Source organism: Mchenga conophoros, linkage group LG2 (genome assembly GCF_057382185.1).
Source record: "Mchenga conophoros isolate Kocher_MC1m ecotype Shallow Benthic linkage group LG2, M_conophoros_male_GT1.1, whole genome shotgun sequence".
Taxonomy (NCBI): Eukaryota; Metazoa; Chordata; class Actinopteri; order Cichliformes; family Cichlidae; genus Mchenga; species Mchenga conophoros.
Window position 1 is genome coordinate 35,556,891 of NC_140527.1, and position 15,605 is coordinate 35,572,495.

At 37.5% G+C, this 15,605-nt stretch overlaps 1 protein-coding gene across 4 annotated transcripts in view; it reads left to right on the forward strand.

Moving 5' to 3' along the window:
* Positions 1–3,087, forward strand: part of fgf13a (fibroblast growth factor 13a) — a 98,523-nt gene extending 95,436 nt beyond the window's left edge. For all 4 annotated transcript variants that reach the window (XM_085243480.1, XM_085243497.1, XM_085243506.1 and 1 more), the window contains one exon: positions 1,102–3,087. In XM_085243480.1, the coding sequence (XP_085099606.1) occupies positions 1,102–1,238 (137 nt within the window). In that variant the 3' untranslated portion in view covers positions 1,239–3,087. The remainder of the gene's footprint in view (positions 1–1,101) is intronic.
* Positions 3,088–15,605: the final 12,518 nt, after the last annotated feature.

Consider the following 15,605-nt stretch of genomic DNA (forward strand, 5'->3'; position numbering starts at 1 on the left):
GACTAAGTAAAGTGTCTGAAGGACTGGGTTTGCTGTTTCAGCCACAAACTCCCTGAGGAATGAACATCAAATAGCATGCTAGGCAGAAGGATGTTGACAACATCCTGAAACCAAAGACTATGAACCTCAGATTACTGATATTTCTCCTGAAAAAGGTGCTGTTAAATGCAGACTGGACCAGTGCTGCACACACAGCAAAGCTGAAGCACTAGCAACTCTTGAATTTATAATGTCATGCTGTGAATATAAGATTTTTCTTTTTACTTCAGCACCAAGAGGGTCTACTTGATTCAGCAGTTTGGAGGGAACTATAACGTGGTGCCAAAAAGTACTTGGACAGATAAGCTGAGAGCAATCTTCCATAACGTCACAAAATATTAGATGAACAGGTTTTTAATGCATAGAAAAGACTAAGACAAATAATTATTTTGTCATTTAAACAATAATATAGCAGGTAGTTTTATGTGTGTGCAGAAGGATGGTCTCTTAGCGATACTGAGCTAATTTTGAACCATTAATCAACTGACACAGGTTTTTAAAATGTAAATCTCTTTATTTATCAAATTTTAATGTTTATGTGCTAAAATAGTGCAAAAACAATTGTCAAGCAAGAACAACTATGGTGAGATCACAGAAAACAAACAGCACAGCAACAATAACATGTTATACATAGATATTATCTGTTTTTTTCCTGGGTACATGATGATATTTATGTTTGAAAGTAATGAAAAAAGACAAGTTTTGTATTTCTGGTGATAGGAGTAATTATAGCTTATGATCTGATTAATAAGCTGACTAAACAATTAAACTTTGCTATCCTCCCTAGCTGCCACCTATTACTGCCTGAGACAGTAATTCAGCTGTGGTAGCTCTCCTTTTTTAGGCTAATTGCCGTAATGGATGATGTAATCCAGGATGGTGACAAGTGAGACAGATAACATCTCATGAAATTACTATATTCGGCAGTATTTTGATCTGGAAATATAATGGTTACAACTGGTTAAACAGACATTTAACCAGTGGACAAAACACTGCCTCTTTCACTAATATTGTTAAAACATGTCAGTTTGCCTGATTTGCATTTTTCTTGTGTTTTCACAGTTGCAATGTACAGAGAGCCATCTCTCCACGACTTGACAGAGTTCTCCCGCTCTGGCAGTGGCACACCCACCAAGAGTCGGAGTGCCTCAGCAGTACTCAATGGAGGGAAAGCTGTGAGCCAGAACGAATCAACGTAGCCTGGTAGCCCAACCCAGGCCTGGGGCCGAACCGTGAAACCTTACCTCTAGCAGAGCATGAATCCAAGCAGACTTGTTTCTCCGATCAGCGGTTCAGGACTAGCTAGGACAACAAATCACACATAAACAACCAGACACCGTCAATCAAAAGCACCTATCATCCTGGTCGGTCATCATCAAAACAGTATCAACAGTAAGAAACTTAACAGCACATAGATCATTCTGGAATTAAGGAACTGATTAAAACGTTATTTTTGGGCTTGAGGTTTATTGACGACCTTAGACACTCTATTTTTGTGATGATTGCATACCAGTTAGCTCATTTTTATCTTATTTTGGTAATTACTTTACTGTGCACAGTAAGTTTTCTTCATGCAGACACCAAGCCCGCGTGTATCTGTTAGACAGGGACGGGAAGTTAGACATGCAGGTGTTCAGGGCAGTCAGTAATGGTGCTGGTCTACAAGGTTGCAGTGGTACCGTACAAGCCCTGATCTCTGTCTCATCCATGCTTCTGTGAATACAAAGCCTATAAACTCCCTGGTATGGTACAGCCTAGTGCTACTGAGACTGTGGCCAGCCAGATGGTAGCTCTCCTGCGTCCTAGTGCACACGCTCAGAGACTGAGCTCTCTAGCATGGGAAAATGAAGCCTATGTACAACTGACCTGAGATATAAGGGGCAGTGTGGCTCTCTTGCAGTTTTACCTTTTCCTTTATTTTATTTTTTTAAAAATTTGGAGATGCCACAGCTGCACCTTAGTTTTTGCTAATTTTCTGAATTAGCTGTGAGATTTTGTTTAATAACTGATTATGTTCCTTCTTGTTCTCTTCCCTTGCCATCGTTAAGCATTTGCATCTTTGTTCATTAATGAAAAATGGTTCCAGCAAACCAAAGACAGAAAAAGAGTGTCCCTTTAAGCCGCTGAAAGCCAAGTCAGTATAAAAGCAAAGCTGGATCTTTTTGTTTTTTTATTGTACATTTTTGATGAGAGAAAGCAAAGGTTTGTGAAAAAAGAAAAAAGAAAGACAAAGGAAGTGATTTTAACCACTTTGGAGTTGGCAGCGTGCTTGACGTGCTTTTTGATGATACACTCGATGACTGAGGTATGAAACGACTATCCTGTGTCCCCATTCCCTTCTGTTACCACAGTGTCACAATGTCTCTAGCTCTTGTCCTCGTAATCGGTTCCTCCCTTTGTGCTTGTGTCATACTTCGAAACCCCAACCATCCTTTTTTGTCGACTTCTATTGACTGATACACTTCACCATAGGATGGTGAATGACCCTTCCCAGGATGCTTGTTATGTGTTTGAGTAACTTATTGTGGTGACAATATTTTCTATATTTAAAAAAAATACTGTGGACTTTTAGGTGGCTTAACATTTTATAGGACACGTCATATTTGTAAAAGTGAAGAAAAAAAAAAGATAAAGTCATACAAAAATGAACATCTTCCCTTTCTTGCACTGGGCATGTACAAACACATATGTACAAAAAGGACCCTTTTGTGGGCTATGTACGCTTCCCTTCAGCTACATAACTTCCTTCTGGTACATGCTTCTGGGAGACTTTCTTTTCTTGGTTTCCTCTGGAGGTGGTCTTTATTAGGTGAACCTATCTGTTGCATGGGAGAAGGCAGGGAAATTCTGGTCTAGAGCTGCATGATGTAGGCTATGTGTATTAACCCATGTTGGATCATGTGTTCCAAACTACCAGACAGATACTCTGATGAAACAACATATACAGGCAGACATTGTGGCTGGCTGATAACTTCCAGTTGTTTATTATTTGTTGTATACACAAAAATGCACTGAATAAAATATTTATATTAAGATATACTTTTAAAATGTGTCAGTCCTCTTCTTTGTTCAGTCGTTTACTTCATTTATTACACTCATTAGCTATTGCAGTCATACAGAACACTAGATTGTTACAATTAAACAATAAATCTGTGTTTTATTGTACCCAGAAATACATTCACCCTTGAGAAACTCTTGAACATAAACTAATTCCTGGCATCTTTCTTGTCTGTGAACATCAATGTGTCATACCTAGGTGGAAAAAGCCTTTAATTGCCTCTGAGTGTTACACAGGCCTAAAGGGCTTATTCTATCAAAAAAAATCAATATCTTTTCAACGTGGTAGAAGACTGGGTATTTGGAAATCGCTTCACAGCTGTAACTTTTCCTGTTGCCTGAATAAGTGCTGGTTTAGCTGAGTAAAATTATTATGTAAGCAATAATGCGTTTGCCTTTTTCCAAGGAGCTAAATATGAGTTGGTCATAGTAAAAATGATTCAAAAAGTCTTTACTTAATATTAATAACAATAAAATATCCATCTATCCATTCTCTTCCACTTATCCTTAACAGGGTCGCAGGGTTGCTGGGATAATCACCTAAGGCAGTTGAGAAAACTAAGTTAGGGAAGAATACTCCAAATGACGGCATTACAGTGTGTTAACCTACCAAGTTTATTTGTAATATGATAAAACCTCTCAATATGAGAAATGGCATCTTGCTTAACATAGGGTCACATTCCTCTGATTGCAATGTCGCATGTCAAGATTTTAAAAATGAACTTAAAGAAATTCATACTCTGGGATAAAGTTTAAGTTCTGTAATTATACAACACTCCAGGAGCAAACAAGACTTTTTCTGGTTATCACAGCCCATTGTTCATCTTCAGAATAAGCTCTCTCATCATCCTTGGAGTGTGAGTGTTAAAACAGGCATCAATCTGGTCTTTGGAGACTACCTCATTACGCCCATTGCCATCAGAGACAGGAGGACTAATAGGCTTCTGTAATATGGGCCCTGATATGAGCGACTTCATCGTTCATGTAGTTTGACATCCCCCTACTCCCTTCATTTCCTTTGCCCATCTCTAGACTCCATTCATTAGTATGGGACAGTCCAATTCATTAACGGAGGCTTCCGGCTTTGTTCAGAGATGTTGATCTGAAAAGAAGCCACTTTCTCTCTTTCTCTCCTTCGCAGACCAGTTACTCTTATTTTCACTTGGATAGACTGATAAGTCTGCATGGAGCCCCCCCAAAACAGAGTGTCTAATTCAAACACAGCCACACACATATAGACTTCAAGCAAAGCCATTGCCACTTCAGTGTATAATCATTTGAGATTGTGAGTGAGATCAGGCAGAAATATTCTGTCACGAATCAGCCAGAGCTGACGGAGCTGTGATATATGTGATCACCATGTACCTGTGAATGCTATAACTCATTACCCTTTATCACTTCCACCACAGGCTGACTGGCTTCCTTTTTCTCACCCAGTCTCTCGTTTCTGTTGGTCTTTGTCATTTCCATCACTATTGTGGTGTCGCTCAGTTTTAATTCTCAGGCAAACATTAGTTACCCAAACAGAAATTAAATGAATGTCACTATAATGTGCTTCATAAAAAACTAATGGCAGGGCCACACTTGTTCTTTTAATGCTATTTGTTATTAAAGTGCATATTACTGGTTACTACTCATTAGTACTTCAAAATAGCCATGAAAACCCTACAAAACATATAGAAGATATGCATCGATCTTTAGATTTACCAGTTTTATCCATTGCGATTAGACTTTCCTTTGTAACCAAGGTTACTAAAGAATACGTGTGTGGCGGCTCGTTTATTGGGTGGGGAAAAAAAATTCTACCCAGTCAGGAAGCCAACACATGAAATTACTCGTATTATCAAAGTTCTTTTTTTTCTCCTTACATTCTGCACACGGTGTTACTTACAGCAAAATGAGTTAAGTGCAGCACAGACAACTGAATTTAATTGACTCGCTGGTGGAGAAACCTCCCACGAGGGACAGCTGCAGCTCCTCGTTCTCTGTTTGTCATTTTGCTGTGGACAATTTACGAATTGTTTACTCAGTACAATTATTTGCAGATGAAATGGGTAAATGGAAGTTGTGCTTTGTTACGAAGTGGTCTATTTTCACGCTAACCTTTATTTATTTATTTATTTTTTAACAAGTTGAAATTCCTGAGAGCAGACTAAACCAAAACAAATTAAGAAGCAAACTGCAGATAACACACTTGAATAATGCTAAGCTATATAGCTCCAAACCCTGGCGATATTAAGGACGAAAGAGGCTGGAGTGGGGAAAAAAAAGTAACAGATAAAAAAATACATCTGCTAGCATGAAGAAAGAAAGTTGTGCATAAGACCTTCTGAGGAAAAACAGCAGAAATGATTGACACTTGGGTTTAGTCATTGTAAAAACACTGTATAGTCCTGGCATGTATATGCCTGAGCTTTCACATGAAAAACAAAACAAAACCCAAAAAGTGTTTATCAGGTGGCAACAGTTAGAAACATAAGCTGACTAACATTCTGCAGGCCTTCAGCTCATACAAGGAAAAAGCGTCAGGTCGAGGAATTAAATCGAATGCATTGCTGCTAATCCTCAATGTGCCAAACCTGCCAGGCCCTCAGCACCTCAGTGCCCTTTGAGAGCAGAGAATCCAAATAGAGTTAGCTGTTATTTTGTCCCTCTAAAAACCTCTCTTCCATCATCCTCCCCATGTGCCCTGGTAGGCACAGGAAAAGCAACAACTTCATTCTCAACATTTTACCCTCAGCAGAAAGTGTCTTACACCTCGGCTTATCAGTGCTACCACCGTATCAGAGCACCAGGGATAGAAAAGACAAAAAAGACACACTGCCCACAGAATGTACGCTGAGAACACCCACTACAAATAGCACCAGACATCACCATTAAAGGTACAGTGTTGGTATTGTGTAGCGTCTTCTTCTTAATTTTATTTAATATGGATTGTTTATGGAGATAGGAGCTGGAAAATGGTAAAAGTAAGTTGGTTGGATGAATGCACCTCCAGTCAATGGTAGCAGATTCAGTCAGCGTTTCTTACTGTAAAAGGGGAGTTTTTCCTTCCCACCATCACCGAGTGGTTGTACATAGAGGATCATCTGATTTGTTTCTTCTTTTCTGGTCTAATATTATGGGTCATAGTTCCTACAGAGTGCTGACGATTTACAGTAGTTATGCTGAATGCCAAATTAGATAGAAAACATAACTCCTTAAAAGTAATATTCCCCAGTTTTGGTGTCTAGTACACTGACATCAGCAGACAGTTGTAACGCCTTGGTGGGGCTTTCTCTTTTCCCGTCACACTTCTTAAATATGTTGAACCATTTTTTTGGTTTTAATAAAGTCAATAAATCCACATCATGGTCATTGTTCAATTAAATCAAATGCAGAGATCAAGTGCAAAAGAAAGAAAGAAAGAAAGAAAGAAAGAAAGAAAGAAAGAAAGAAAGAAAGAAAGAAAGAAAGAAAGAAAGAAAGAAAGAAAGAAAGAAAGAAAGAAAGAAAGGCAGGCAGCTTTTTCGATTTGTATTCAAACCCTTAATATCTTACAGTAGGTAACTGACCTGAGTTAATCTGGAATTACATGAACAGAAAGCTAATAGGATGATCTTAGTTACCAGAGCAATTCTGGCAAGTTCTTAAATAACCTTGGAAACAACCACACCTACCGAGTATTACCGAAAAACTGTGTTGCTACTTTCAAGGCTAGCAAACAGGGAAATTGCGTCATCATCTAAGCTTTTAGTTACAGCATAATGCATTTTTTCAGAATTAGATAACAGAATTAGACCACACAGTATGCCAAATTACACAAAAGCTGATGGAAAATCCATTTTTTAAAACCCTTTGTCCCATCTAAGCAATGTTTGTAAAATCCAGTAATGGTGTATTAATTTGCACATCTGTCTGCTGTACATCATGACCTTCTGGATGTTTTACCTGGCATCATTTGCACTGGGTTTATGTTTTGCACGCAGTCCACCTGTATGTCAAAGACTGCATAATACATTATGAGCAATTAGACTAAAGAGAGAAAAAAAGATGGTCAATGTAGCATCAGAAAAGCTCCAAAGCGATTTAACCCACCAACAAGAGTCACATATTTCAGTCTCAGTCAGGAAAGTCAGATTAACATAACCATAATCCAGACAAAGAGAACAATCCATTATTTCATGAATAATCTCCAGTTAGTAACACTGAGCAGCTTTGGATGTGAATTAGGGACAATGTAAGGAGAAACAATGTTTGGCCTGCCACACAGTCACACCATATTATATGTGCATACATGTGTGGGTGTGAATGTTTGTTCCAAGAGGTAAATGCACCAGCTAGCAAAATACCTGTTTAGTTCTATAATAGGAAGAAAACTGGAGGCACCAATGTTTGCCAACTTCCCATGTACTGCTGGGGTTATGTCCTTGTTTTGGTCATGCCAGCTGGTCACAAAATGTAAGTATTTGTGTTTTTAAAGTGTTTATCGCAGCATGGGAATTTAAATTTAAATTTGAAAATGTGTAATAGCGTAGTTTTATTTTAATTATAGTCAGCATTAACATAATTTTTGTCTTTTTTTTAATGCTGGCCAGGTTAGTTTCAAAGCAGTATTGGACCGCCACCTCACAGTGATATACTCCATGGATCCTTCCCTGTGCTTGCATGGGCTCTCGCTGGGTACTTCAGCTTCCTCCTCCAGTCCAAAGACATGCATGTTAAATTCACTGATGATTCTCAATTGTCCATTGAGTTGAAGTAGATGAAGGCTTAAAGCATATAGAATAAAACACCACATGGAAAGTGCTTTGAGTCATCAGTAAAATGTGAAATGCTTATATAAATGGGAGTTGATACCGTTACTTCTATAGCTTATTTAAAACTGGCAGTGAATGGCATTTTGGAACATTTGAAACACGGAAATTTGAATTTAGTTTAAAGCGTGCTCTACATGCAGCTGCAACAACAGAGTACAGGTTTCTGGCATACCTATTCTCAAGGCACAAGGAAAACTGGATTAAGTCTGAAGGGGATAAAAATACAGCAACACATGCACAAAAGATAACTTTATATAAGCTGTGAATAAAGGTGGTACATTTCACTTCTTAAGGTTTGACAAAGTCCTCATTAATGTGATTTTATATTCTCAGCTTTAAGATATTATAAGAGCGCTCTTTGAAGTGATTTGAGAATTAGTTAAAGTTAAGTTAAAGTTAAAAAAAAAAGTGGAAATGGAACAAATAAAAAAGGGACAGGAAACCCACATAAGGTCAATACACATAAGGAAACACTAGTTTAGCAATTAATCCACATGATCTTCTTGTTGTTGCATGTGATTAGGATGTGATCACTAAATGCCTGGTGTCATTTTTGCACAAAACCAGCAAAAATTAAAATAAATTACAGTATTTCCTTGTGGCTGTTTTGTCTCTTTGTCTATTAAGGTTAAAGTCTAGAGACAGCTTCTATCTCCAGCTCATTAAAAATGCATTTCTCCCTGAAGGATAATTAAATGTCAGTGGAAAATGTTATCTGGCATGAAGCTCTTCCTCTTTAAACTGAGGAACTGACACCAAAGCCTGATGTTTCTTGTCAAAGATGTTAGATCATCTTTTTGTGCAGCTAATTAACATAAAATGTATAATACCATCTTTTGAAGGTCTGATTTTATATACATTAGACAATCTTTAGAAGGCCTATTTTTATGTACATTAGACAAAATGATTCTCAAAAGGTGTGATAATATACATCTTTTAAATTGTGCACAGTATTAAACAATTAAAAAAGATGGATGCTGGATGTAACATGTTACAAAGCAACACATTATTGTCATCACATTACACATTACGCTTCACATTGTTTACTTTTGTTTCACGTTTCTAAAGTAGAAACACTGCGCTGATCACTTTAAAGTCTCTTTGGGCTGGTTTTCAACTTTGCTTTGTGTTGTCGGCTTTGTGTTCCTAAATAAACACTAAAAGAAAGATTGTATGCATGTCCTTATCCAGATAGGGATTTGTGTCGGTGTGCAACAGTAGCCTAAGGTTTTCATTGTTAACTAGTAATTCTGTAACAATGCATTTGAGATGATTTTACGGAGGAACGAGAAAGTAATGAGTAATGTAACAAATTACTTTCTTCAACAAGTAACATAAATAAGTAATGCACTGCATCACTTTTAAGAAATGTAACAAGTGACATGTGATACAGTATCTTTTTGAATAAGAAACCCAGCATTGACTATATCACAACAGGGGACGTAATGGATAAAAGACCAGCTATATTTTTATTCCTGCTTTTCTTTTATTGTCTGATTGTTGTGAGAGTTTACCGTTGCATGGGAAAAACAACACATGTTAGTTGTTTGAGAACTTATGTATGAGAAGTGGATCAGAAACATTTCATCCACTTTGATATTGCAGGTTCAAATAGCAACCACTATCCGAGGTCATGTCCTCACTGTCTTTTGTCTTTTCAGGCACTCTCCTCCACACCATGCCAAAGAAAAAAGATGTTACATCATTTTCTTAAAAAAAAAAAATGTGTGAACATTTCATGAATATGGGACATGCTGAAACATTTTTGTGAGGTCCATGTGAACATAGTATGCAATTAAAACTCTTCCTGCGTTATATCCAACAGATATTGCTGTCTTTGGGGCTCTGTGTAAGTCTCTGGAACACTTTGCAACCAAATTGCTATATAAATAAATTTTATCCATTCTTACATCATCAATTATTTTTCTGTCTTAAAGTCAATTTTGTTTGTTTGTTGTTTTGTTTAATTGGATTCATTCAATAGCTGTCCAAATAACTGGCATGAGGTGTTATGCAACTGTGGTACATTTGAAAAACAAAAACAATCTTCCAATTTTTTCTGTCACTACTTCTTTACCTGTTCCAGCTGGAGTTGCTTCAGTACAATGAAACACACATCAATCAAACCGGTCATAGAAAGCCAAGCTGAGCCCTCAGGACCATAGGAAACACTTGGCTCACTATTCCCATGGTTAACTACTCACTTTGTCATCTCCATCACTGTGAATCACCCCTTCTTATTATTGAATTTCCACGGTCAGTCACTCATACTGAACAAAGTATATTAAAGATGTCTATTAGAGTCAAGAATCAACTATTACTCATTTCTTGGTGTTGTTTTAGTTAACAGAATCCATTTAGGATGATGACATTTAATCTGCATTTTGAAGGGATGTGAGTAAACCTTTCTGTTACATTCTCCTTGCATCAGTGACCACCCTTATTTTCTTTATGCAACATGGTTTTCCCCCTTCCTCCTCTCTGTCTCACTCCTTTCTCCCCACTGCTTATTTCCACGTGCAGGAGGGAATCCCAGCTCTTGCCTCACTGCAGTGGATGAGGTCAGGTGTTATGTAACTAGGAGTGAGCGAGTCAGGCAAGCAGCACTCACCTCTTTTATAATGCAGCCCAGCAATAATAAGAGACTAAGAATTGGCATGCAGGGAGCAGCTGCATCCAATATGCATTAAACCTGCAGCATAAATGTATTCTTCCTCTATTCTGCTACTTAATAGCACAGCATTTGGTAAACAGCTGTGTGAGGATGTTTTTGTTGGTCCTCCATTACTTCTATTACCATGGAACACGTTTATCAAATGATATATGAGACATAAGGAATAATAAATAAAAAAAAGCAAAAAGTAATGACAACTAATCTAATCTAACTGTAAGATGCCTGATCAGACAGATGTGAGCGGATATTTTCAGAATATCTGAGAAAAATTACAGAGTGAGGACACATGAAATGTGTCATAATGTTTTGATATCACACTGAACATTTATCAGTGGTAAACAACAAGACTAAAACAGAAGATGCTGAAGATGCCATCTATGATGCGTGTCCTAGTCAAAAATAAAAGTGCAGCTTTAATATCCTGTAGGACTGACATGCACAAGACGAGGTCAGGGATTTAATCAATACTGCTGCCCTTATCATGTTGGTGGAATAGGCTAAGAAAAAAAAAAGACAGAAATCTATTTCTTCTTCTGCATATTATATCCTTGCAAATTCGTGGTTTTGACATCAAATATATGGCAGGAGAATGGTGTGAGGATTTAAAGACATGAAAGCTGAGGGGGAACATAAAAGAGTGAAAGGAAGTTTACAGTGAAAAACGGGCAAATATAAAGCTACATCCAAGGTTATCCTCTTTTTTTAATCACAGGCTGGCCATAAGAATCAAAACAATTCTGTAAAGGCAGCAAGGATGTTGCTGGTTTCCCAACTCAGAAAAAAAATCTGCTGTATCTGTACCATCTTAATCCCTGTACTGGTATTAGATGTGTCCACCAAAAAGATTAAGAACATTAAGAAAGGAAAACAAACACATCTATAGATATGAAAGAGAATACTAACTCAGTATGACTCTCATTACAGCTATGACCTTTCAAGAAAGAAAAAGTAGTTCTCAGTTTTCAAGTAGTGCCTTCTTACTGCTGATGATTTTCATCAACAGATTTTTCCACTGAATTCTCTTTCCCTTCTTACATTGGCAATACTTACTTGATTTTGGATATATCCCTGATGTTTTTAATATTTTGGTTAAAGTTATCACATCAAAACCCAAACTTAAAGGTAAACTGCTCACTTTAATGATGGGAAATTACTAAAACAGGATGTAACAGTTACACTTTTTAGTAACTGTGAGTAATAGCTAGCCCATACTTAAGCTTGGTCCAGTTATGATGCCTGGATTATTAGTACTGTTGATCCAAAAAATTACAATGAGAGTCTTTCCAACCCATTTATTTTGAGCTCTTTCATCCCTCAATATTCTACACTGTTTCCCTCCCCCCTTTTCACATAGTCACAATGCCTTCTCAGTTTCTCTCATGGCTCTCTTCTCTGCTATCTCCTGCTCTTATCTCTTATGCACGATCACTTTCTCTCTCCCTCCAATTGCAGCTTTGTTGTGCTTTCTGTGTCATATTATTCTTTTCTCGCTAAGTGACTGTCTCTGTTTATACAAGTGGTGTACTACTGTGGAAATAGCTTTCACACTATCACTCTGACTGATTATTTTATTTTGATTTGTCTTGTCAACAGTGTGACTTATTATAAATGACGAACTTAGATAGTGAATAGTTATGCACATACTCAGACCTCTTCTTCTTTTAGCTGCTCCCTTTGGTCACCACAGTAGGACATCTGCCTCCCTTTCACCCTATCTCTATCATTCTCTTCTGTCACGTGAACCCTCTGCATATCCTACTTCACTACATCCATGAACCTTCTACATAGTCTTCCCATTTCCTCCCGCCTTGCTGCCATCCTTCTGTCACACGTCATCCCTGGCACTAATCTCTATAGTTCTCCATCAACACTCTCAAAGGAAACATCACATCTGTGGTGGTCATTCTCAACATGAAGCCATAATTTTGCTCTCTTTTTGCTCTCTCTTCTTAGCCTAGCTACTGTGATAGCCCATGTTCTTTAACTACGTTACATGATATAAACTCTTTCCCAGCTTGTTCTACTATATAACTGGTCCATCGGATATGCACATTGTCCTGTATTTCATTCAATAGCATGTGTGCAATTTATCAAATCTTTTGAGTGTAAGTTTTCAGCATTCTGCTGGAAGGAACAATCCCCATGAGTGCATACCACTCCTACAAACAATGAAGACTCATGAGGGGATTTAACTACTGAAGCATACTAAGGCTGGATTTGTTACATCAGGCAATATTTTCATCACTGCTTGGCCAGGAAAAGAATTACCTGTGATTCTGTGGGATTCTGTGGCTACATTGTAATGAGATGATGTAGATGGAGTTTTTATAAATTTCACTCATCGCTATATAAATGATGTTTTACATAACCAACTTCTTTGCTGACATTTCTGGAATAAATAATATGTTCTATCACTTAAATATGAAACAAGTTTACCACAGGCTACAGCAAGATATTAAAGGCCTGCTGATAAGGTTAGCAGTCTTGTTTTTTGCTCATCATAGTATTTTCTATTAACAACACTGGTGTTCTTAGACATGTCTACTCTTATGTGTTTTCTTCTTGAAAGAGATAACATTGTTTTGAATGCAGTGTTTGTTTTTGCAAGTGATTTGTAAAGTACTGAGTTTTGTGCATGAGTCACTTTTGTTCCTTGTAACAGTATTATAATAAAGTGGATGTATTTGTTTGCAGAATGAATTAAGACACACACAGCTTTGCCAAAACGCATAACCAAACTTCAGCGCTATCAAACAATAAATTGTAATAAATTTGTAAAGTTTCCATATGGTATTCTAGCTAAAACTGAGAGGGAAAAAAATCAATTTAATTGTAAAATATAAATAGAGATATTTACTGTTTGCCTATAGAAGTTCTGGCTTTAGGGATAGGGTTACATCAGGGAATTAAGGGTTGGGTTAGATTTTTAAGGGTTGTAGGTTTAGGGTTAGCATCTTATATCTGACAACTGATCCTGCAATGCAAACACAGTAACTTGGTCTTGCAAAATTGCTCACATGAAATAAACTACTAGTCTTTTCCCTTTCATTACTGTTTTACTGTATTTATTTATTTAAATATAAATACTTTGGTACCTGTTGAGGTGTTGCCACTTGAGGCCTCTTTCTACTAGTACCTGTTTGGCTCAGCTTGACCACGCTCAGTTTTTATGGTTTTAAATTAGGCGGTAGTACCTGGTACCAGGTACTTTTTAGTATCTACTTGGCTGGTGTTCCAAGTGACCTGAGTTGAGCCGAGAATGTGACATCTACAGCCTGCATGCCACTGATTGGCCGGGGAGCGATGTTACTGAATAAGTCATGAGAGCAACACCTTTGCAAGAATCAAACACGCCAGTTTTGAAACCTGGCAAATGGTCAGGTAAATGGCTACACACACTAACACCATGGTATAATGATGAGTTCCATCAGTTTAGTAGCATGTATACCATCACGTTGTTGCGGTGTGTTTGTATCACATACAAATGAGATCACAGGACTTACAACAAAAAACATACATTTGAATTTCACTGTGAAACAGACTGAATAGGTCATTGACCACATTTTAAAACTTACATTATAGTTTGCAACAACAAAATAAGGGACACATTTTTAAAAATTATTATAAAATTAGAAGAGCGAAGGTTTTTCCCACTGTACATCAGTGCCTCAGCATCACCAGACTGATGGCCTCTGTCATCCCTCATCCACTCTGCTCCATCCCAGTCTTCAGCCATTCACCTTCTTAGCTCTGCTTCTGAGGCCTGATTCAGTCGGTCTGCTCTGGATTTCACCCTTTACTTGCTTTCGATTAGTTTCCCACAGTCTGTACTGTGCTTGGTTGAACTAAGGTTCCCCACTGCTTTGTACAGACAGCAACCTGTCCGCTTTCCGATTTTCCATTCTGCTCGACTTTTCCCCGACCATCCCAGACCCATTCAGCCCTGTAATAATTTTTTGTCCATTATCTAACTCTAGCCCTTTATATATTTATCTATCAATGACATCAAGCTAGCTATGGGTCATGATATAGTGGCCTTCATTTCTAAATTTGTTTAAACTATACGTGTTGCTCAGCAACCAGGCTTGCTGTGACGGCTGAGCAGAGCTTTTTACATCAATTTCTATGAAGGTCAAAATGACTGTCATCAAATCGTTGTCATTTTTTCTTTGTAACCCACACAGACCAAAAATTCACCAGATGACGAATAAACCCATTTAGGAAAAGTCACAAAATACATGATAGCGTTTTTTTCTAACAGAATTACATAATTTTAAAATGCCAAAAGAATCAAAATGACCATCTTAATGATTCTAGTGTTTTTCCATTTTACCAGATGTCACTGAAAAGCAAAGCCAAACATGATTGATGGAAACAGATGGAAATTAGCCCTTGGCTATAATCTGGTATGTTTACATTCATGTAATTTTTTTTTTACATTTATGTTCATTAACATGCACTGTCCTAAATAAATAAATAAATTGATAAAGCTGGTGCATGAGGTTGATATATCTTAACACACAAAAGGGGGTTCAGAGTTTGGTCAGTACCTACAAAAAGTGGTTAAATACGGACAGCGGAAGGGTCATGGGCTCATTAATGCATATGGGGAGCAAATGGCGGTACAAGCATATCTATGAAGCAACAGTCTAGCCAGAGTACTCAGGCTGACCCCTGTCTTGCTCTGAAAATGCTTTTAAATGGTACACAAACGTCATCACTAGACTAGAGATGGCACGATACCACTTTTTTATGTCCGATACCGATACCGATATCATAAATTTGGATATCTGCCGATACCGATATGAATCCGATATAGTGTTTTTTAATCAACAAAACTGTTTTTTAAAATATCTTGCTGCATTTTGCAAGTCTGCAAGTTCATACTCAAGTTTAAAACAACAACTACACTAAAGCTATTCTGTTATACCTGTATACAAAAAAAATATTTCATAGTTCAGCAATACTGATCAATCTAATAAACTTAGACCTACACCATCCTCCCTATTCTGGTATTTTAAAGAGTACTTAGCGTA